The sequence below is a fragment of the Carassius gibelio genome, chromosome B5 (genome assembly GCF_023724105.1).
Source record: "Carassius gibelio isolate Cgi1373 ecotype wild population from Czech Republic chromosome B5, carGib1.2-hapl.c, whole genome shotgun sequence".
Taxonomy (NCBI): Eukaryota; Metazoa; Chordata; class Actinopteri; order Cypriniformes; family Cyprinidae; genus Carassius; species Carassius gibelio.
Genome location: NC_068400.1, coordinates 19,736,959 through 19,762,747, shown reverse-complemented (window position 1 = coordinate 19,762,747; position 25,789 = coordinate 19,736,959). Strand labels below are relative to the sequence as shown.

Genomic DNA, 25,789 nt, shown 5'->3' with positions numbered 1-25,789 from the left:
ATGCTATTTCATGCATACTGAGTTTTTAATACTGTTAAAGAGTTGGATTCCCATGCTAAACATGGACAAAGTTTCAAAAACTAAGTTGTACGTTTGAAGGAGTATTTTTGTTCCTGGTTTGTCACAAGTTTCTGAAAGTTTTTTTCGAGTATGGGTCTGTGTGACGTTAGATGGAGTGGAATTTCCTTATATGGGTCATGAGGGCACTTCTCCCGGAAGATCGCGCGCTCCCGTATAGCAGAGCAGAGACATTCACTGATCAGAGCGAGAGCGAAATTTCACAAAAGAAGTGTGTTTTTGGTTGCCAGGGCAAGACAACCCTGCACAGATTACCAAAAAAAAAAAACATTAAGGGACCAGTGGATGGAGTTTATTTTTACAGAGCATCAACTGAGTTGTGCAAGTGTTTTTGTTTGTTCCCTGCATTTCGAAGATGCTTGTTTTACAAACAAGGCCCAGTTTGATGCCGGATTTGCATATCGTTTATTTCTTAAGGATAATGCTGTCCCAAAAAAAAAGGGTCATGATCGTGTGTTGGAACCGCAGGCGAGTAAACAGGTGTTTACAGGTGAGTAAAACTGCTTCAAATATCTCTGTGTTGTTAACTTAGCTATCGGCGCGTAAGCACATCAAGTAAACAACATGCGATGTTGTCATCAAGCTGCACTTTTCACATGTACACCTTAAAAAAAAAAAAAAAAAGGCGACATAAAGTGGAACTTAGTCATTTTCCAAAACCGCTAAGCAAATATATACAGTTTCAATACATACCACATAGAGATGTCCTGCTGTAGTCTTTGATGCTGCTGCTCTTGTTAAATTTCAGCCTCTGGATCTGATTCTGGATCATAAATATACGGCTGAATCTGACTGTTAGCCATGGTTTGTTTTGGATGATGGTTTTTTTCCTCACGCAAAAGCCTACTCGCACTCGTGATTCTTTAGCTCCGCCCACACGTCACGCCTCCAGCCAGTCGTGTTTTTCCGGGAAAAAAACGGTACAGACTATCTCTCTTATAAATATAATAAGACTAAAGACTTTTTGGAGTTATGAAGGATACAGTACTACTCTATAGGTACTCAAGATTAACAGGATATTGAGTGAAAACGAGCATTTCACCCCCCCTTTAAGCTTTTAATATGATTTACACTTTAAAAGTAGCCTATATTTAAAATAGAAACAACACAAAAGCTCTTTTACACGGAAATCAATAGAAATGAAGTAACTAAGGCATTTCCTCAGATAATTGTTTCATATAGTGGGCTTTGCAGGGCTGATGGACACAGGACAGGCTATTCATTCATACAACTTAATTCGTTCCTATGACTTATTCATTTGTGGCAAGTGTCCACGTTTCATTAATTTTGTTCCCTAAAATAACCCTTGATTTAACTAAAATAAGGGAACAAATTAATAAATCGAACAACATCGAACATTAATTCATGATTTAAATTTTCAATAAAATTTTTTTAATTCCCTTGCCATGTTTACCACAGTAAGAGATGCCAAAACAATGATTCAAAGTAAAAGATAAAGTAAACCTGTGAAATTAGAGGGTTAGACTCTAGAAAAGAAACAATGCCTAAATATTGTTGAATTTGTGGAAATTCGTGACCAACCGGCAAACCAGAACAAAGCCACATAAATGAAGGCTAAAGGCTCGAACAACATCCAGAAGGATGGTCAGGATCTAGCATTTTCCAGTTAACCTATTATTCATCTAAATTAATCAACAAAGCTTTTATACTACACTAGTTATAATCAGAGCTTATAATTTGTAAATTAAATAAGTGCTGGATTCAAAACAGCAATTAAAAGGCGATGTGACCGGCACATTATTTTTTTTTTTTTTTTGAAAAATATGCTAAATATACCTGACTTACTTAAGATAACGGACTTAAACAGAAGTGTGGCGGCACACCATAGGTTCAAAGAAAGAAAAGGATGACAACACGCATTCTGTTTGTTTGCTTTATTTTATTTTAGAACACAAATCTTCTGTTTTATTGTGAGTTTGCACAAATTAAAGTAAACACTTTTGCTGAAAGGTTTATTTTTATTTCGTGCCGGAGCCTGCCGCACACGTATTCCAGCAATTCAAACTTACATCGCAGTCTGTTCATTATCAGAATAAAATAGTCAATTAAACTAAACTAATAGGTTACACTTGCCAGTTTAATAGACCTTAGTATAACGGTTCACTCTGCTGTTATTCCAAGGACGTTTTTGCTCATATGGAGAGGATGATCTTTTCTGTCTATATGCGAATGCGTGTTAAGTACAAACCTAGTTTACATTATAAATAATAGTTTAATATTCAAATACATTGTGAATATGGAAACATTTGAATTTGTGCCCAACGAGACATGAGCAATAACCTCCAAATAAATCTAGCTAAAGCCGTTACAAGCCGTTATAAAAAAAAAAAAAAAGGCCTACCGGAATGCAAAAATTCAAAGTCTGACATTTGCCAGAACAGAATCCAGCAGGATCAGATTAATGTGAGCAACAGTGTGTTTTGCTGCGCAGCACAACCCTACGTGCATCACAGTTACATTTGGGATATTTTTGTTTAAAATGCCATAATGTCAGTTGAAAGCATTGCAATTGTGTTTAAAATACAACAACGAGCAACACAAAGCCGTTTAAAGAGGCACTTTCAGCGGTCTCCGTGTGGGATAGGTAACAGTCAACTAAAGTAAAATGACCTCAATCGTCAAATTTGAAACGTTATGTTTGAAGGTACCAAGACCTTGTAATGCTGATCTCATAATTAATTTATTCATAGTTAAAAGATCGAAGGATGATCTACATCTGAATCTCATCTTCAAAAGATTATAATTTTTTTAAGATATTAATAATTTAATCATCAATGACTGAAAATAATCAAAGGTCACAGTAAATACTGTACTTCTACATTGTTTAAAAATTCCTAAATAAATAATGTTCTTTTGAATTTTCTATTCATCTTAAATACAAAAAAAAAGATTTGTGATGGTTTCTACAAAAATATTAAGCAGCACAACTGTAACAAAAATATTTTTTCTTAAGTAACAATTCAGCAAATCAGACTTTATTTTGAAAAAGCGTGTCACTGGAATCATTTAAAAATAACAGCATAACAGGAGTAAATATTAACATTTTAAAATATGCTAAAATAGAAAGCATTGTAATATTTCACAATAATATTGTTTTAACTGCATTTTTGGTCAAGCAAATGCAGTCTTGGTGGCCATAAGAAACCTCTTTCAAAAAAAAAAAAATAGGTCCCACTTTATATTAGGTGGCCTTAACTACTATGTACTTACATAAAAAATAAGTACAATGTACTTTATTGTGTTCATATTGTATTGTAAAACACTTTTGCTGCTATTGAGGTGGGATAGGGGTAAGGTTAGGGAGAGGGTTGGAGGTATGGGTAAGTTTAAGGGTGGGTTAAGGTGTAAAGTATGGGTCAAAAGTGTAATTATAAATGTAATTACAGAAATTAAATACAGATGTAATTACATGTAGTTTTTTTTTTAAATATAAGTACAATAATTAAAATGTAAGTACATAGTAGTTAAGGCCACTTAATATAAAGTGGGTCCAAAAAATGTCATTTTGTACTTTTGCATTAAAATAAAATATTATAAAGTTGTAACATTCATGTTAAATATCTTGTAATGTCAGATATCATGTCTGTTGTAAATATAGTTTTTATACCTCTTATGCAGTATGGATCTTTTCCACATCCTCACAATGTTCATAGTGTGATCCTCTTTAACTTTCCCCCATTATTTATTTGTTTATTATTATTATTTTTTTTAGTAATTCCACTGAAACATGATGGAAATATAATTCAATCATTCCCAGCTTTCCAGAGACACATCTTTCCCAGTTGCTTTAAGAGTGAAAAGTAATGCGTATATTCATGTTGAGCCGTGGGGGAGCCTGCCCAGCATTGAATTCATGGGTAAACCCTGCTAGAGTCGCAGTATTTCTCTACTGTTCCCTGCTGTGCTCTGCAGCAGCTCCAGAGCTCCTTTTCATTCATTATTTTGAGTAGCATGAATGCTACGGTTTCTTACGGTGATGCAGCACCATAAGACAGAGCTTGAAGTCACAGTCGCACATCAGAAGTTCAGAAATAGCTGCTGCTGGAAATGTGACATCCCATTTTTGGAAACGGTAGTCCAGCTGGAATATATGTATTTTATGCTGAATGCATGAGCTATTTTTCTGTTAATCAGTATGATGAAGGTACAGAGGTGAAATGGTTAATTAAAAATAAAAAAGTAGTATAAATGAAAAAAATATAATCATAATAACTTTTATGAAAGTTACCGGATTACTGGGTTTATTCAAGACATCTGTGTTAATGGTGTGACTGGATCTCTTATAAATAATTTTCTATTTTGTTCTTTTCACACACATTCATCTTTTTTCCATATATTCTTTTCTGGTCATGTACAGATAGCAGACCTGTGTTTTACTGATTTTATCACTTTGTAATGGCAATATATATTTTATATTGGAGCGTAGTATAACAACGCATCAGCTGTTCCTACATAAAAAGGTCTCAAATTGTATAAATTATTATATCAGCTCAAATGCCCTCTTGTGGTCTTCTGTGACAATTGCACATGCTTATTGAGGAATAAGAGCTGGATCTTCTACAGATGCTCAAATGGGAATGTGGTAGTCTGTATTGTATTAATTTCAATTAAGTATATATATATATATATATATATATATATATATATATATATATATATATATATATATATATATATAAAGGGTATACTTCGCTTAGGTGAGGGTTTTGAGATATAACCATGTATAACTGAGAATTAAGCAATACTCTAAAAGGGATTATTCATTGTTTCTGCTACTATGAATATGCAAATTTCTGGTTCCACAGTAACACAGAGCAAATCCATTCCCATTATTAGATATACACTAATATATATATATATATATATCCCTTGAAAACATACTATATTTTTGAATAAATAAATGCAGCCTTGGTCAGAATAAGAGAACCCCAAGTTTGCCTTACTGAACCCAAACATTTGAAAGGTATAGTATATTCAAAACTACGCATACAAATGTTTGAGTGTCACATACAGTCAGAGCAGAAAGCTGCATGAGTGCAGGGGTTAAATATTCATGTTGTCTTTGGGACTGAATGGATCTAGAGAGCTGGAAATCTAGGTCACCGCTGGCACCACTGGGGTTACCAATAAAATCTGGGTCACCTGTTAGCATGCACTGATGGTAAATGACTAAGCAAAGACTGCTGGTAATTGGCTGTCAGGGGGCTCAAATTCCACATCCAACTTGGACAGTAGTTATGGATGGTTTTACCTTTGAAATTATTACACACATCACCTTCAAGCATGAAATGTTTCTTAGTATTATAAATGGTGTGTGTGTGTGTGTGTGTGTGTGTGTGTGTTTTAATCTACTCAGTCATGAACGTTGTTTGTTTTTTGTGCTTTTTTACAGAAAGAGCTCAGCCTTCCCAGACGAGGAAGTTTGTGAGTAAATCTACTTTGTCTTAAATTAAACATGATTCAAAATTTAGCCTAGACATAAACCTGCATCCCCAGAATAACATTTTTAAAGAATATATATATATATATATATATATATATATATATATATATATATATATATATATATATATATATATATATATATATATATATATATATATATATATATATATATATATATATTTTTTTTTTTTTTTTTACTTTAATATATTTTATACTATTTTTTTTTTTTTTCATCTACAGAACAGAGTCAGGGTAGCATGATATAAATGTGTACTTAAATTAAATTTAAATTAAATTAAATAAAAAAAAACTTAATTTACTTGTGCTTATGAGAAGAAATCAATCAATTCTTACAGGCTGTTTTACAGTGAATTACTAGATTTCACTATTAAAAGAAAAGAGCATATCGTTCTCTTGTTCATATTGTTTTTTTGCTTAGAAGATTTTGAGTCAAAGATGTGAAACGTGCCTAGTTAGCAAAAATAAATAAATAACAGTTTTATGTAAATTACCTTCCCAATTACTTCCCCTGTCGAGTCAAGTTGATGAGTAAACAGTTCTTTTGTTGTTCTTACATCCACATACAAAATTTGCTTGTTAAAGCATGGCTTGCATTGATATTTTTACTTATTTGTTTATTTTTGGAGTTGCTCATTTGCATACAAATGATATGAAGAAAAAACTTTTTTTTTTTAATTGCAGCTGATTTTGATTACAAAATGGTAATGGCATACCTGTAAATACCGCTGAGTTTTGTTTACTCTGTCATGTTGAGCTCAAGGCTTCCAGGCAATCTCTTGAACTGGGAACTGGGACCTCAGTAAACTGTCATCTGTATGTTGCAACATTTATGGTAGGGCTTCATAATTAATTAAAATTTAAGTCATAATATGGCATAGTGTTCATGATATGGCATTGTGTTGCTGTGGTTCAGTGGATTGCGTTAACAGCTCAAAAGGTCCTGGGTTCAATTCACAGGGAACAAGCATACTGGTTAAAAAAATAATAATAATAAAAATGTGTAGCCTGAATGCACTCGAAGTCACTTTGGATAAAAGTGTGTGCTCAATGCATAAAAGTAAATGTAGGCATAGAATGATTATTAAACTGCAATCTCTGTGTAAACTGAAGTGAATTCTTGACCTTCATGGGTGTTACACAGTTGAAGGCATGAAAATAATGAGAGAATTGTTTCTGCTCTGAAGGTTTTTATAATATGAACTAAAGCTTTGTTTACTCGAATGTGTTTATAGGATGCATGCTCATCCATTGCATTTATTAATGAAATCTTCACTCCCTGCTTTCTATACATTTATTAATGAAACCTCTCTCTGTTGAAGATGTCTGATGTCTATGAGGGAGTATTGAGTTATAGGACAAACTTATATTACTGACAGTTCGAATAAACCAATCTGTGCGTTACACCCTCGCCACTGGTAGAATTTTTTGGAGAAAAATTATAAATATATTGTCACACCCTTTGACTGTTTTTGTTGTTCATCCCTGATGTGCTGTTTGTGAGTTTCTGTCTTCTATTGATTATGTCATTGAGTTCAGGTGTGTCTTTTCTATAGTCCCTGTCTGTTTTCCGTTAGTGTTTGTCCAATCTACTATGTCCCCACATGTGCTCCTGCCCGTTCTGTCCTGGATTTACCCTTGTGTGGATTTATTAAAGACTATTTGCATTTATCTTCTTCGTGCGTTTATCTCACCGTAGCATGAAAGAAGCCCGGACCTCAAAGTGAAAATAAAGCGGTGTGTTTCCCCGCGTTTTTGTTTGTTTGTTACGTTTTCCTTTTGAGTTATTATTATTATTTGAGAGCCCAGCCTACTACCACCCTTCTTTGAAGTTTTAGCCCACTGCTAACAGAGAACCAGAGCCAGACGAGCCATCGTCTAGGAGAGTGACAGTGCTGAGGATCGCCCCAGAGTCAGAGCCTCAGTCGACATTAGTCCAGGTGCTCAAGCCGGTTGTTAGAAATGTGACGGTGGAAGAGTCAGTAGGGAGCGAGGGCATAGATGAAAGCCCCGCCCACTGCACTACTGCCAGAGTTGAGCTGAAGCTGCGCTCAGAGGATGATAACATGTATGCAGACATATGCCCCCTCTTCTCCTGCCTTCGTCTGAACTCTCTGCCTGCCCTGAATTATCTGTCTGCCCTGAATCATCTGTCTATCCTGAAATGACCACGGAGGTCGTAACTGAACTGTTTGTTTATATCGAACTGTCCGTCTGCCTGGAATTATCTGTCTGCCCTGAACTGTATGCCTATATCATAGCAACCACGGAGGTCGTTCCCTCTTTCACTGGCACTCACGGTGCTGGAAGTGGCCTTATGATGTGTGTGGGCACACCATAAGCCCCCTGAGCATCCAGAACTCCTGCCCAACCTCTCTTTCCCACCACCCCTGTACCAGTCCTCACCATCACCACCGCTGTCTCCTGACAGCCTGACAGGTGGGATCGCCGCGGGTCTGCTAGTCTCCATTGGCGTCGTGGCTGGAGAATCCCTTATAGTCGACCAGTATTGTTTCTTTGACAGGCTATTTGATATCTTGGAAAGCAGGGTGGCTGATAGCTGATATAAAGCCTGATATGTTGTTTTGATTTTAAGTTAATTAATATTTAAGAAATTCATTTGAAAATGGGTAATGTATAAAAAAAATACTTATGCTTAGTTGTGCTTAGTTGTGAAGTTTTTTTTCACAAATAAATAAATATTTAATAAAAATATAATTATAAAGGATATAAACACTGTAACCAACATGGCACTAAGTATTCTGGGAAGTTGGTGTGCATTGGGTATCATATTTTTCAAATAAAGCCTGGTAACACTAAACCACTAACACTACACAAAAAGGTAACACTCATTTTACATACAAACCTCTGTCCATATTAGACAGAACTGATAACTACGATGACAAACGAGAGGGAGAATGTGAGTACTGTGTCCTCAGGTGCTGCTGTTCTCAGCGCCGTCAAAATAAAAGTCTGGCATGCCGTCTAAAGAAAAGTCCCGCCTCAAACGCATCGACCAATAAGAAATACTTATCGGCCGATGCCAGTATTTGAAAAATGCCAAATATCGGGTGTTATATTGGCGACCTTGTCACCACTTCCAGCTCCTGAAAAATGTTTACATTTTAATAGGATATAGTTGGATATAATGCAATGTTTTCTGCCCAAGCACTTTAATCAAGTGCGATTTTTGGCTCTTCATAGTGAAATGGATGGATATTCATGGACTTGAAGGCACAGCCGAGGGATGGAAAGTGTCTAGTATTGGGGGTCTTAGGATGGCATATCTGCTTTTTGTGGATGATACCAGTGTTTACCTGGGCCGTTTGCAATTGAGTGCATAGTGGCGAGTTCCTCAAGGTCTTTTTCACAACTGTGGGTAGGTTGGGGCATGAGATTGACAGTCAGATTGGTCTAGTGACACTGGGTCAGGGCCAGCTGTCATGGTGAAAAGAGAGCAATGCCTGAAGGCAAAGCTCTCAACTTACCAGTCAATATGTGCTCCAACCTATGGTCATGAGCTCTTGTTGAAGACCAAAAGAAAAAGTGTGTGTGTATAAGCGGTTGAGTATATGTTGAGTTTTCTCTTCGGTCTGGGCTGACCCTGAGAGACCGGCAGCAAAATTCTGATATCCAGGAGAGACTCAGAATAGAGCTTCTGCTCCACACCGTTTAAAGAATGGCTCCTGTATGCCTTCCAGTGGAAGTGTTCCAGGCATGTCCAACAAGGAAGAGACCCCAGGGCAGACCAGGACGGATTATATCTATTGGCTGGCCAGGTGAACGCCTTGGGATCCCCCTAGATGAGTTTGAGGTAGTGGCCAGGGAAAAGGACATCCTTAGCCTGCTGTCACCGCAACCCGGTCCAAATGAATGGACGGATGGATCTCTGGTCTGCATCAAAATGGTCTTTATTAGGGCTGTTAATTTAACACTATAATTTAGAGATTTATAATTTAATGATGAAGAGAAACCCAATTTAAACAATTACCATTTCAGGTTAATTTATCACAATTTGTGTAATTAATTCTATTAATAAGACTGATTGACCACCCTATAGTTGTAGGCCTATGTACCATATATAGAATTATAGGCATATATATTTGTTTTATACTCTTATCAGTAAAGTTTGGAGGAGTCAAGGTAATGACACTTCAAGAAGGGTCTGGCATATGTTTATATGTCTGTTTGGTGGCGGTGGTTGTGGCTATTTGTGTTTGTTATAGGTCAGAGATTTAATGTTCTATATTTAGAAACCATAACAGTTGGCAGTTTTTTTACGGTGACCCTGATGTCTGTGTTTGGTGTCAGTTGACCTGTCAGGCATATGTGAATGTACAATCTGTACTTTACCAAGATCACAAAATCAAAGGTTGTGCAATGGTAGCTTTTAGTTTGGAAAAATTAACATTAGGAATGTACCTTACAATATATAAGCCATATTGTTTGATTGACCCCATACCACCTTGTTGTGTTTCTTCCCTTTTTATTATAATTATGACATGCATTTATTTATTTATCCATCCATCCATCCCGCACAGTAACTGAAGTTCACACGGGATATGTGGCAAATGTACAATTCTACAGTAAACATTTTTTGTTTGTTTGCTGGTTTACATATCCTGTTTCAACCTGTTTTAAACATGTCACACTTTTTCCACTCCGCAGCTCTCACGTACAATGTTCACTGTTCTTTTAAAAAATATATTTATTTATGGGAAAACTGATTGCTAGTGCAGTTTCTCTGAAAATACATGCTCATCATGCCAGTTTTACGTCAGTTACGCTCCCTCGGTTAGATGTATGATAGATCCTCAGTATGTCTCAACCTGTCAGAAACAAATTAGAAGAAAAAAACATGTCAATTAATTTTATTGGCCTTTTGCGTTTATGATTTATGGCATTCTGCTGTGACGACGGCACAGGCATTGTATGATGAATGTGCTGTTACGGTTGTCTGTTAGGGTTAGGGTTTCTGAAAGGGAGTCAATGCAATGGTCATGTGACTGGGCTTGATCAACAGTGGGATGTTGTTGAAGTGGTGGATGGGGAGATTATGGACTCTCAGGTCATGCTCTCCAGATGTGTTTACTGAATGTTAATTTATGGGTGAGTCACCCGTTTATGCATCAGTTTTGGCAGCAGCAGGTCAGTGGCCCTGAAATGAGTTTTGACTTTGACTTTTTAAACCTTATCCATTTTTAAATCCATATCCACTTATTTATTTATTTATTTTTTATTTATAGATTTCTATATAGATTTTAGTTTTAGTAACTTTAGTACTTAAACGTATTTAATTTCACTTTGCATTTCATTTAGACTAATTGCCATGGCAACGTTTAAACTTTTTGTGTAAATTTTCTTTTACCTTATCACCATGAAGTTATGATCTGTTGAAAGGGTGTTGATATGATGTTACTAGGGTGTTGGGTGGTTAGGTTTAGGTTTGATTTATATATATATATATATATATTTACAAGTTTTAGTAATTTTGTTATTTTATTATTTGATAACAAATATTTATTAGCTTGTTTTTTATTTCTGTTTTAGTAAATTGCATTTTTTTATTTAAACCGTTTCAGTTAAACAGTATTTCAATTTACAATTTTATATTTTGCAGTGCACCTTTTTTTTAATAATTTTTTTTAAATTATTATTTAATGAAAAACGCTGTAGCATTTGGACCAATCAGACTCGCAACTATATGATACATTAAACAAATAATATGTAACGCCTCCTCTTTTAACCAAAGGGTCTATGGACCCTTCCCCCCAAACAGAAGCTATCACCTTAAAATGGACTGACCAGGCCGCTGGTTCCCTAGCAACCAAAGGCCCACTGTCTGATAACACTAGGTTTATGTGACTAAGCAACTCTTAACCCAAGTCTCTCAAAAACAGACACATACAGTAATGCACATAAAAAGGGACTCTTCTCTAATTAATTAATTGAAAAACCTTTCTTTGAAATAATCCACATATACTTGAGGGCATTGTGTATACAATAATTACTTCCATTATTGGAAAATACACAATCATTGAAATATGATGGCTTTAAGTTGACATCTTTTAATTCATTTATATATCCTTCTAATGCACATCCAATATGATGGCAGTGTGGAAAAGAAGGGGTTATAGCAATTAATGACTGTAAATAGAGGGTAATGAGTGAAGTGTGACCTGTTTAATCCCAATGGAGCAGACCCAGCATCCTCAGCTGATTGCTTCATTCCCTCATTACACATGTGTACATGCACACAATGACCCTCGAACATTCTTGAACAATCTAAAAGATCAAAGCCGTTTTGATTATACATTAAAACAGTCTCTTTGCTTCAGATAAATATGTTCCAGATAAATAACTTTGCTAATCCAGTTTCTCAGCAGTGGGTTTGACCTAATTCAGAAAAACTGCTGCAGGTGTTTAACTTGGTTCTGTCCCTACGCCCCACTTCCTGACCGCCGGCTACTCCTGCTTGGTCTGATGTGCTGTACACTGTCATCTGCAATTGTGTGCTCCCATGAGCCTGCCAACTGTGGACAACCATTTACTTTTCCTGAAATGCAGCCCTTTAGTCTCACTGCTTTCACATTTGTGGTGTAATTGGTTTAGCCTTCATATCTAGTTTCTACAAAACTGCTTGTTCAAAGACTGGTACAAACAGGCCAAATACACAGTGAATGAGGAGATAAGATTGGCAAAGTTAAACTACTCTGAAAAGCTAAAAAAAAAAAAAAAAAAACAGCTTTCAAGTAATGACTCTACATCATTGTAGAATAGCCTGAAAGCCATCACCAGCTACAGTACCCCATCCCCCAGCACTGTCATTTGAGAGACTGGTGACTATATGATACTCGCAACTATATGATACATTAAACAAATAATATGTAACGCCTCCTCATCTAACCAAAGGGTCTATGGACCCTTCCCCCCAAACAGAAGCTATCACCTTAAAATGGACTGACCAGGCCGCTGGTTCCCTAGCAACCAAAGGCCCACTGTCTGATAACACTAGGTTTATGTGACTAAGCAACTCTTAACCCAAGTCTCTCAAAAACAGACACATACAGTAATGCACATAAAAAGGGACTCTTCTCTAATTAATTAATTGAAAAACCTTTCTTTGAAATAATCCACATATACTTGAGGGCATTGTGTATACAATAATTACTTCCATTATTGGAAAATACACAATCATTGAAATATGATGGCTTTAAGTTGACATCTTTTAATTCATTTATATATCCTTCTAATGCACATCCAATATGATGGCAGTGTGGAAAAGAAGGGGTTATAGCAGTTAATGACTGTAAATAGAGGGTAATGAGTGAAGTGTGACCTGTTTAATCCCAATGGAGCAGACCCAGCATCCTCAGCTGATTGCTTCATTCCCTCATTACACATGTGTACATGCACACAATGACCCTCGAACATTCTTGAACAATCTAAAAGATCAAAGCCGTTTTGATTATACATTAAAACAGTCTTTTTGCTTCAGATAAATATGTTCCAGATAAATAACTTTGCTAATCCAGTTTCTCAGCAGTGGGTTTGACCTAATTCAGAAAAACTGCTGCAGGTGTTTAACTTGGTTCTGTCCCTACGCCCCACTTCCTGACCGCCGGCTACTCCTGCTTGGTCTGATGTGCTGTACACTGTCATCTGCAATTGTGTGCTCCCATGAGCCTGCCAACTGTGGACAACCATTTACTTTTCCTGAAATGCAGCCCTTTAGTCTCACTGCTTTCACATTTGTGGTGTAATTGGTTTAGCCTTCATATCTAGTTTCTACAAAACTGCTTGTTCAAAGACTGGTACAAACAGGCCAAATACACAGTGAATGAGGAGATAAGATTGGCAAAGTTAAACTACTCTGAAAAGCTAAAAAAAAAAAAAAAAAACAGCTTTCAAGTAATGACTCTACATCATTGTAGAATAGCCTGAAAGCCATCACCAGCTACAGTACCCCATCCCCCAGCACTGTCATTTGAGAGACTGGTGTTGGACTACTTAAAGGACATTACTGGACCCTTTCTGGACCCCTGCAGATTGCTTACCAAGCAAACCGGTCTGTGGATGATGTAATCAATATGGGATTGAACTAAATCTTCCAACACCTGGACAAACCAGGGACTTATGCAAGGATCTTGTTTGTGGACTTCAGTTCCGCTTTCAACCCCATCAGCCCGGACACCCTTCAGAACAATCTCACACAGCTCTCTGTGCGTACCTCCATCTGTCAGTGGATCACCAGCTTTCTGACAGACAGGCAGCAGCTAGTGAGGATGGGAAAGCTTACATCCAACACCTGCACCATCAGCACTGGAGCTCCCCAGGGTTATGTTCTCTCCTCACTGCTCTTCTTCCTCTACACAAATGACTGCACCTCTAAAGACCCCTCTGTCAAGCTCCTGAAGTTTGCAGATGACACCAAAATCTTTGGTCTCATCCAGGACGGAGACTAGTCTGCTTACAGACGTACGAGAGGTTGAGCGGCTGGCTGTCTGGTGTAGTCACAACAACCTGGAGCTAAACACACTCAAAACTGTGGAGGTGAATGTGGACTTCAGGAGAAACCCCCCTGCTCTCCCCCCACTCACCATCATGGACAGCTCTGTGCCTGTAGTGGAGTCATTCAGGTTCCTGGGCACAACCATCTCTCAGGACCTGAAGTGGGACCATCACATTGACTCCATTGTGAAAAAGGCCCTGCAGAGGTTGTACTTCCTTCGTCAGCTGAAAAAATTCAACCTGCCACATGCACAAATGAAATGTTTTTGAATCGGTTCTGTGCTCTTCTATAACTGTCTGAATTGGGTCAGCCAGCAAATTAGATTTAAGAAGACTGCAACGAACTGTTAGGACAGCAGAAAGGATCATTGTTGTGCACCTGCCAAGTCTACAGGACTTGTACAACTCCAGAGTGAAGAAACAGGCAGGTAATATAATCAAAGACCCCTCTCACGGTGGCCAATGTTGCACTTCTCCCCTCAGGCAGACGCTACAGATATGTTCACTGGAAGATCTAGACATAAAAACTGATTTTCCCCCATACCATCTCCAGTTTAACAGGCAACATATGAATTATTACTTGTGTTCTGTAATTCATTGCTGTAAATCATTCTACATCATTAATTGTTGCCTTTCTCAAGTATTATGTAAATACATATGCATATATCTATTATTTATACAGTTCGATATAGAGTAAATATAATCGATACATAAATCAATCTACTGTTCCAGATTCTGCACATTATTTATTCTTTAAGTCTTGCTAAATATATATATATATTTTTTTTGTTCTCATGTCAGATGTGTATGCAGGGCCGTCGCTAGTGGGGTGAAAGGTGGTGACGATTATGGGGCCCACGGCTGAGGGGGGGGCCTCAACGATCTCAACCGACTGGTTAAGGCCAACCTAAAAAGTTGATGGGCCACTGGTGTGTGTCGTAACGATAGTTTATCATTTTCACATGTTTTAAGTTTTGCCAATTTAAGCATTCAAAAGAGTTGAAATCATTCAAACACAAGACTGAGTATCAGAAAGCCGCATCTCACGGACAGCAACACCGAACCGAGCTCTCCTTCGCATCCTCCTGCACATGAATGAACAAATACAAATCGCAGTTTAAACGTGCGAACAGAAAAAGATGTGAAAAAGCCCAGTTCAGCACCAGCGCGCAGTGTTCTGTGTGCACAGGCCTCATGCAGAGAGATGCGTCTTAAAGCCCTTGAACACTGAATTTGCCTCCTCTTGCTCTTGTACCGACAAATACTTACAAAATGACACCTGTCTTTTTAATAAAATGTTATGTCTTCAACTAAAGTAAACAGTGGAGAAAGAAATTGGATCTGTAAAATTATAACTGATGCATTGTCTCTTAAAGTTACTGCTCCTAATTTAATTTTAATGTAAATAGAAGAAAATGAAAGACAGAAAATAATTTACTGCTCTTGACGGAATTACTTTGTAATTTTAACAAGAATTAATCCACAGACAAACCTAAAATTATTCAGGCACCAGATATAATTTTTTTGGTATTTTTATTAGTGGGTGCAGGACCCTAGTTCATTTGAGTACAGCAAAATAAACCGAACTGTGAAAAATTATACCCAAAAAAATTTTATACTGTGGACTACCAGTGAAATTGATAATTTTTGGTCCCAAATTGTTTTTATTCAGAAACTTTGACCTGACCATGTTTTGCTTAAGTGTTTCTTTTTTAATTGCTAATTAACCATAGAGTGAACAATATTAAACATTGCTTGGTAATTGGTCAACAAAGTATTGATAGTTGTGTAAATATTATTTTTCCCGTCTTGATCACTGTGTGGGTATTAGTGGTTCTGTCCTGGAATGGTTCAAATCTTACTTGAATAATAGAACTTTCTCAGTTTGTGTGGATAAGTGCTCATCCTCTAAATCAATGTTGACTTGTGGAGTTTCTCAAGGTTATATCCTAGCTCCAATTTTATTTTCATTGTATATGCTCCCTTTGGGCTCCCTTTGGGCTCCCTTTGGGTTTAATAAGCACAAAGTGTCGTTTCATTGTTATGCTGATGACACGCAAATTGATGTGCCTTTTAAGCAAAATGACAACCAGAGCTTGAGTGCAGAGCTGGATGTCTCTTAATTTTTTTTTTAATCTCAATGAGAGTAAGACTGAGGCAATTGTGTTCGGTTCTATAGCTGTATCTGGCAACATACAGCAAATGCTGGGTGATCTGGCTGCATATGTCGACCCCTCTGTAAATTTGGGTGTTGTGTTCGATTCTGCTTTGACTTTTGATAAGCAAGTAAATGCAGTAGTTAAATCAAGTTTTTTTTTTTTTTTTTCAGCTCAGACTCCTTGCTGAGGTGAAGGGTTTTTTAACTTGTGCTGAGTTTGAGAGAGCTATACATTCTTTTATCTCTTCTCGACTACACTACTGCAATTCAATGTATATTGGTATTAACCAATCATGTATAAATCGCCTACAAGTGGTGCAAAATTCAGCTGCCAGAGTTTTGACTGGAACTCGCAAATATGAGCATATAACTCCCATCCTACTGTCTTTGCACTGGCTGCCAGTCAATATTAAAATTTTAAATTGTACTTCTTGTTTTTAAGGTTTTAAATGGTCTGGCACCTTCGTACCTTTGTGATCTGTTGAGTTCGAGTCCAGCTAGATGTCTATGGTCATTGAATCAAAAACTCTTAATCTAGGCTGAAGAGAAAAGGTGACCAGGCTTTTGCCATAGCCGGCCCTAAATTGTAGTATAGTCTTCCAATCTCTTATTAGAATAATTGAAACGGAATCTCTTTTTAAAACAAAGCTTTAAGCCTACCTCTTTGAGAAGGCTTTTAGTGTATGAGCCAACAGGAGTCTATTATGTCTAATTATTATTTGTTTCTATTTATTTTTCTTTTTAAATTATATTGTTCAGCACAATGGTCAACCATCGTTGTTTTATTGTGCTTTATAAAAAAAATAAAAATAAACCCATTGGCATACTAACAGTTTTGTTTGATTTTAATCCATTACACACCTTTTTATCAAAGTTTTCTGACATTATTGAGATTAATTTATTCTGTCACAGTTTAACTCTGAGTTCTTGTTCTATTTTATTACCATGTTTTAAACTATAGCTGATGAACTATGATAATGTAAGAAATGTTGAAGGTGTCTGAATACATTTTGGTTTGACTGTATATTTTATTTTACACTGAAGACTATGTGGTGCTATTTTATATTTTATTATTCAGTTTATGTACTCGGACACTTACAAACTTTAACAAGCTTAAACATTGTGTAAATAGCACAAATAAATAAATAGAGATACAAATTAAACAATTTCAAACACGGTCCACTGGTTAATTAGCATGCCTTTTGGCTATTTATTAGTACTTGTAAAGCACATATTCTGCATGACCATATTTTTCATACCTAATCTACTCAATACCTTAACGTAACTACTTTACTAAGCAATAATTAGGAGACTGAGGCAAAAGTTGTTGTTAATAGTTAATTAATAGCAAGAATAGCAAGAAAAAAACAAAACAACTTTGATTGCTTCTATTGCCTTTATTGCTAAGTTGCTTGGGATAAAAGCATCTGCTAAATTGCTAAATGATTAAATGTAAATCTTCATCTTGTTGTTTGCCTGAGCACTTGAAAGATTGTCCAGCATTACAGTAATATCAGTTTCCACTCAAGCAGATATTGCAGAAAGTACAAAGTACATACGCAAATCAGCATATATATGCACCCATGAGAGTGTAAGTGAACAGGGTGTTTGTTGTTGTTGTTGCTGCTGCAAGAATTAGTTATGATCCTCTTAATTTTGTTGGCACGCTTGTTTCAAAGTACATTTCAGATGCGATGTAAGTATTCAAACATGATGTTACAATAATTGATTAGTAATGTTTTCAAGTATGCCATTTATCACAATCTTCATCTTCATTTATCTTCATCTTTTTAGCCATTTCCTACATCATATAGGGTTTTGAGGAATATGTCTCTCATTTTACTGGAGCATATTGATGTTGCCAAGCAGAAGGACACATGTGGTTTCAGGTCTGATGCCTTTTCCCCGTTTTTGAGTTTTATTAGCAGGTCTTTAGCAGAGCTCGTGTTAAATTGCTTGTTAAATCTTGAGCTCATTATAGCAGCGGTCTCCAAGCACCTTTGTCCCTAGTGAAACTCAGTGCCTGGTACAGACTAGTGCAATATAATCACAAGATTTTTTTTCAAGGCATTCTAGAACATTTATGTTTTGTCCTATTCATTAAAGAAGAGCTATTCAGTGTTTATATGTCATTCCTTCCCAGCAGAGGCCTGGATAATACTTTTTTGGAATAGTTACTGTAAATTTTCGTCTCCAAAGCAGTGTTATCTTAGAATTTTTCTACAAGATCATACAATATTTCAACAGTTAGATGTGATTGTTGAAAGGTGAGATACAATGTTTTATCAGGCTATTTTATATCTCAACACCTGCATGGCAGGAGGCCATATGACTCAGAAAAGATACTGTACAATGTCTAGGGCTTTCCTCTTGAAGTCTGGACCATATTTTTAATTTGTTTAAATTGAATATCTACTCAAAACAATGCACATAACAATTGAATAACTCTCGCTGTCAAGTAGGAAAAAAAATATTTCAAAATTTGTCTTTTCTTGCCATCTACATTTTATTTTTATTTATTTATTTTGCTGTGCATTGTGTTTCTGCTACTTTTGTACAACCCTCAGCAGTTGTGGTGTGTACAGATTTGTGGTTTTGTTTTGCAGCTCCCTTTGAACTTTTACTCTGTTCTAAATTTAGTGCAAGTTCTTCCTTCAGTTGAAGTCTGTGGAATTTTTTTGCCCCTTTTATTATCTGGCAAGTAAAACCAAAAGTCTTATTGCTTAGAGAAATAACAGCAGATGATTTGAGATATGATTCAAATCTGTAGCAGCTGTGCTGGATGAGTTACACACCAAAGATTAATTCTTAACTCTTATCTATGCAAATCTTTTATATTTGCCTTATCAACTAATGAGGTGTCTTCACGTCTTGTTCTTGGGTCCTCTTTGTTCTTTTGAGGCATTTATTGCTTAATTTGCACCTTTATTTTGAACATTGACAGTTATGCTGCAGTGTAATGTGGGAAAAACACCAACAACATGAATGATGGTCAACAACCCTGCTGCAGTTAGGAAGTGCTGCATGTAGTGTAGACTCCTCTGACTCTACTTTGCTGACGTAAGTCTCCTTCCTCAGTGGAGGAGGGGCATTAGATCTGTTTAGTGCTGGTGCATAAGAGACAGGGGAGGGGAAAAGCATTGTAGCCCAGCCTCCCTGCCCTCCACAGGCAGTTGATGATCACATCTGACAGCTCTGGGTGGAAGTTGAACGGCTCAGAGCGCGGGGTCCCCAGTATCTACTCCCCTGTGAGCGGCTCTCAGCTGCTTTCTCTGCACCAGAGCCTGGCTTTGGCTCTTTGTCAGCGCATGGGGGTGCGAGCAGACGAGCGGCGTGAATATATCATGTACACAATAGAGTGAACGAGTGCAGCGCGACCATGAAAGCCCAGCGGGAGAGGCTGAGGATTCCGGGGTTGACATTGGAGTGAGTATTTTCCCTTCTCTCTCACGTCTTCTCTGGCTGGGATGACAGCAGACTGTTTATCTGCAGTGTGTCTGTCACTGTAGTGGTGACGGCACATCTGTGCTGAGCAGTGCAGCATTACCACAGTAGCAGTGTCTGCGGCATGTGTTGAAGGGTAAATATAGGTTTGCTAGCTTGTGTAGGTCCAGCTGGTGTCCCTTTGCGGCAGCTTTGCATGTCATTTTCATGGAATGAGCTCATGTTTGGATAAATGACGATGATGCTAGATCAATACAGGATCATCTTCTAGCCACGGCTTGTCAGACTAGAGCCAGAAGGACTTGCGCAGCAGCTGGGTGAACTGCCTTCCTATTTTGCTACGCTGACATCTCGTCTCGCAGCATTTATAGCTTTTGATCACCATTGCTTACTAAATTAACTGGTTAAATGCAGAAGGCCTGTTTGTTGTCGACCTGTTAGCAGGTCAAAGACGCCACCATACTTTAGTGTTTGGTGCAGCGACGTAAAATGTTAATCTCTCGTCATACTTGATTGGCCATTGATGTTTTGATAAGATGAGACACCTTTGTTTTTGTTTACATGGGTCGCAAGAGATGCATGTTTGCGGCTGTGATCAGGAGTTGCATCATGGCTGCTGTTGCTAAGGATACAGATACATGCGTATCTCCTGGACATGTCAGCTCAGCAGTTTCACCTGACATGTTTAGTTTCTCAAGAAAAGCAATGCTTGACAAAGGCATGATGTTTGTAGATTAACATTTGTTTTTGTGAATGTTTTAATGTTAATTAAATTGGAACATGTGCCCATTCTGTATACTATCAACAAGACACAATAAAAAAAAAAAAAAAAAAAAAAAATTGATGCATAGGTGATGGAATGAAATGGACCATTGTTGTGGCAACCTCGTCACAAAACGGTGTCTTACCCAAAATTCCTTCAACAGTCATGCATCTGCTCTGTGGTTAATGCATGCCAGTTTGTTTATGTCTCTGCACTCATATAAGCTCTCAACTTCAAAAACTACATCCCGAGAGAGACTGTTCTTATACATGACGAACATTCACAAAACTCAATTTGACTTTCAGCCTCACTCCACGAAGCTTGAGCCCAACTCCCACAAGCCCTTGCAGCCCATGCAGCCCGCTGCACGCATTTCATTTTTGGAGGTAAGCGCGTGCTTCTTTTACATGGCCATTTTGTTTTGAGGCTTACCATGTTCAAGGCTCCGTGTTTTCCGCCACTGAAAATGAAAGCATGGAGTTCAGTGATCGAAACAACACAGGGTCTTTATTCATGTACCTCTTTTGAGTTTTATTATTTTCACATTTGAAATCTTTGAATGGGATTTTATTGTCTAAAACGGTGGGAAATAGCTTTGTTTCTTGTGCTTCTATAACGTTCTTATATTCACCCCCTTCCCCCAACCTTTTTGGTGAGTCTCTCATTCGCCCTCTTTTATGTGATAAATAGGATTTGCTGCTTTGGCCATTGAACATTTTGGCGGAAAGAGCTCTGCACCATTTCTGGTGGAATCCAGGTCATTTCAAAAGATTAAAAATGAGGAACTGTGGCAGCAGTTACTTTCTACGGAAAAGTCAAAGGAAGCATTTTTGAGAAAGCAATACTTTTTGAATAGTATGTTTTTTATGCTTGATAACACAGTAAATTAACCAATTGGAAAATATTGCGGTTTTATCTTATTATCAGAATACATTTCATAAGGAGTTTACACAAAATGCATTAATTTGACTTTAAAAATACATAAATACATTTAGACACATTCTAATTTACATTACATTACATTATTACTTTGAAGCAAGTATGGTGACTTTGTGCTTCATGAATATGCATTGGAGCTCTTGACAGTGAATGTGTGTAGTCACAAAATCAGAAACCCCTTACTTTGAAATTTGATCACAAATGGTCACCGTCATGGTCAGATGTTTACAGCAAAGTGTCTGAGATCACACACTTGTAATCAGATCATTCACGACAGGTTTTAAGAACAGGTATAAACATTACAATTGATTGCTTGAATCTACTCTCATTTCTTGATTGAAAATTGACCATCACATTTTGTTGAAGATTCCTTTTTTTTCACAATTTTACTTCCTTTCACTTATTGCTATATGCTTTGTGGCCTTTTCTAGAATCCTATATATATATATAAAAAAACCCTGCAAACAGCACAGCCAATCTGCTTTTGCTTGTCATCAAGTAAGTCTTTGGCTTGCTGATTAAATGGGTCATTGTATTTACTTAGTTCAGGGAAACTAAGTTCAGAAATTTACTTAGTTCAGGGAAATGTGTATATACAGTATACAGTCATTACAAATGAAACTAAATATTATATCAATTGCCTCTTTTATTACCGTCGACTGTGAGTGACATCACTTCCCAATGCAAACACGCCCAATAAAATGGCTCCACCCCTGTCACTTGATTGACAGGTTTCCGTGTAGACGTTGGAAATTCAAATGCAAAAGGAATTGTGATTCCATTTGAGTTTTGGCAGTTTACATGCACAGTGCAGAGAGAGTGAAAAGGCAAATGTGGTAATTAATATTGCTATTTAAGTATGACAGGCTCATAGCTCGTAAGATATGGGAAACACAATTGCAAATGGACTTTGCATTTCCATTTTAAATTTGGCAGACACTGTGCGTTCGCTTAAACTAAAATGCAAAGGTAATGCGCGGTTTGCATTTGCATTTGGATTATGTCATTTTATGCGTCCACAAATTGAAAACGCAATTGCAAATACAATATGTATTTGCAATTGCGTATTTGTATTGCCAATTTGCAATTCCTTTTGAATAAAGTCCGGAATATAATTCCATATACCCCACTGACCGTGAGTGCAGATCGAGTGTGCCTCACATGTTCTGAAAAGTGAAGCTGCGGGCTCTTTGATCACCCCCTGGTGGCTGGCTGCAGTATAGGTCATAAACCCCGCCCTCTCCATGTAAACAAATGGGAAATGAGTCAAAACATTTTTTTTTTTAAATTAATTAAACTTCTAATACACCTTTCCGAAAGATGGTTTTGATAATTTAAGGTAGTTGTCATAATGCTGATATATGTTTGATTGTTCATTTTTATGATGTTTGATTTTAGCTAGTAATTTGATGCTATAAAAACAGAGCATGTAGTTATGGTTGATTGGGACTGCAGGGGTTTGGGTGGGAGTTTGATACCGTGGCTCCACCTCTCGAAACTACTATACAGACTCTGGCTCCAAATGACGTAATTTACTAGACATGGCTGTGGCTTTACTGAGATAATTTGGCATCAATTTTCTATAGTGAAAGGAATAGGAGATGCATCTTTTTTTACAGTCTATGGTGTGAATGGATCTACTGGATCTGTAATCACAATAATCAGGCTTCGTACAGACAGTGCACACAGATATAAGCAGACTGTGTTAATGAAATTATTTCATATAGATTTTCTGGAAGCCAAAGCAGAATGCGGACTAGGAAGGTATACTCTGACCTAGGAATTCACTGAAATTAAATTCTTAGGTGAAGCCGAAGGCCAAATACCAAACAAGGTTTTTCAAATTTTTCACCCATGTGTCTTGCCAATTTTTTTCACCATTGCACAAGTTAAATAGCCAAAATGTGTTTTTTTTTTACTGTTTTGTCTTGCTTTTCAAAGAAAAAATCAATTACAAAACAAATATTTAAAAACACTGAATTGTTTGTTTGTTTTTTTTTACTTTCTAGCAGACATTTATACCAACAAGGCACAGTTTAACTTAAATTAAAATGAATAAGTTAGTACACTAATAGTTTTTCGTCATTTTTGAGACCCCTTTCTTGATTCAGTTATGTATATATATATATATATATTTTTTTTTTTTTTTACTATACATTGAAGCCTTGCTGAACAGAAGAGAACCCTTTAAAACATTACTGAACACAGTGTGAATTTTATAATAAATGTATTAATAGAGCTGTTGTAATTATTATTATCTTTATTATTTTCTTACTTTTTTAATAAACAAAATTCATAAAAATGTTACTGAGCAACTGAAGAGTAACACTGTTTCAGCGCAGATTTTCCTCGTGCTTTGGATTTAAACCCTGGCTAACAAGCAAAGCACTGCAAACTCGTACAGCACAGTCAGAATACAGGTAATTTGTGCATGTTTTAGAAAGCATTATGCTCTGCAGTTTATTTAAATGTCAGGGGCCATTTCATTGTTTCAGTCATCTTACTATATTGATCGTGTCATGTCATTGGTCGGTACTCCTATGTAGACGAATACATTTTCAGCTGAATAAATTTCAGTTGCCGAATATTTGGTGCATCCCTACTCTGAGCTTTATATTCTAAGAAAGATAACTTGCAGTTGGTTGAATCAGACCACTGCTATTGTTTTTGGTTCATCCTTTCCAAATTGGAGCACCAAAAACAGTTCATACAGATATAGAGCACAGGCTGACACAGAAGAGAGGAGGCTTGGCTTGTTCCCAGATTTAAGTTTCTATAGGTTACTGGCCCTGCAGGAAGAGATAAGAGGTCATGAGACTCAAGTTGTGACATAACTGAGCTAGACTTTGCTCACTTCATGTGTGACCAGTTTCCTTATGATTATGTCCATATCTGAAGCACTCTTTGAAGGTTTGATTAGTTGTTTGCATGCCTGGTTTAGGTCGTATGCTGTTTTAGGCTTGTCCGAACTTGTCTCCTCATAGTGACATCCTTTGCCTCACACCTTAGTGGCTAGCTCTGCATTCAACGGTAGATTGTCAAGGGCGAGTGTTCCCATTCCATTCCTCCAACTTCATCTGTCATGTGCCAGGGAGGTTGGGCCTCTCCATGTCCCTGCCTGCCAAAAGAGCAGATTGAAGAACAGAACAGGAGGAGATCAAAGGTGCTGAAGTGGAAGAGAGAGGGTGGTTTTCTTCAAGGTCCAGAGAAGGGAAAAAAGGAGAGGGGTCCGATGGGTTCTGGAGTGGGGCCAAATGGGGAGAGCCATGATTGCATTCGCTGCGTCGTCTGCTGATGATGCATTGCTGCTCTGACTCACGCCCCCCCCCCCCTTTCCTGTCCTCTCCCCTCCCCGCCTCAGGATGTGGTACGGTAGGTGCCTGTTACATGATATGGAGTGTGCCTGAGTCTCAATGAGTCTACGGGATAGCAGCAGAGCTGTGCGACTTTCATATCAAAACAAAAAGTAATCTTGCTGTAAACGGTCCTGTCCCTCTGTCCCAGAGGCACCCAGCGTTTGAGCAGTAGCGGATATAACCTGAATATAAAACAGCTCAGAGGAGATTTCACACTCTTCGATTTAGGACACTTCAAAGGACACACTGTCCCCCTTGACAGCCTGTGTATGCTGCAGAGAGCAGCAGATGTGCATGGACGAACCTCTGTAGTGACAGAGCGCCGAGCTGGGAGGAATTGCCAGGACTCTTGCATTGGGTGTCTACTTCTTGTGGAAGCCAGACATTTTTCCTCACTCTCTTTTCCAAAACAGCTCAGAGCACTTCGGGGGCATGACTTTGGGACAATGTCCGACTCCAGCTTATGGACTCTACTCTCCAACTTTTCTATGCCTCACTTCATTGGTGGAGCAAGATTACGCCGCTCCAAAAGGTAATCGAGTTGATTGCATTACTTTCGTTTGGTTTTTAGGTTGGGTAAACCTTTGTCAAAATTTAAGTCAGTTGAGGTTAGACAAGAACATTATGGTAATGCAGGTGCAGTGTTTTCTATTGTGTTAGATTTCCGTTGTGAATGTTGAACTGGAGTACCTCTTGATTGTAATCAGGGCGTTATTGTTCAGTCCATGCAGCAGGCACAAAAGATGTTTACATACATGTGTAATTACTGTGCATTTGCCTAAATATGCATGTTGAATGTGAGGAAAATGGATTGTTCTCTAAATCCTCCTCAGAAGAGCTGGGCATCTCAATGTTATTTGACAGATACAGTTGGATACACTGCTCTTGCAGGAAATGCTGAAGATGCGCCGTATCGTTTTTACCTCTGATGTGACAAGATCAAACCTTCACCAAAAGGCCAACCAGCCATACTGTAGATATCTCTGCTAGCAAACATTCATGTTCATTTCTGCTTGTGTTTTTTCCATCTTGCACTCTTTTTAATCCTGGGAATGA

At 37.5% G+C, this 25,789-nt stretch overlaps 1 protein-coding gene across 7 annotated transcripts in view; it reads left to right on the top strand.

The window, feature by feature from the left end:
• The window catches only part of LOC127957305 (microtubule-associated serine/threonine-protein kinase 4), a 145,862-nt gene that overhangs the window by 87,776 nt on the left and 32,297 nt on the right, over positions 1-25,789 (top strand). For 4 of the 7 annotated variants that reach the window (XM_052555772.1, XM_052555774.1, XM_052555773.1 and 1 more), the window contains one exon: positions 5,492-5,523. In XM_052555772.1, the coding sequence (XP_052411732.1) occupies positions 5,492-5,523 (32 nt within the window). Of the gene's footprint in view, positions 1-5,491; positions 5,524-19,291; positions 19,658-20,743; positions 20,825-24,553; positions 25,266-25,789 lie in introns of those variants that run through there. The other 3 variants (XM_052555775.1, XM_052555777.1, XM_052555778.1) reach the window with 3 other exon arrangements.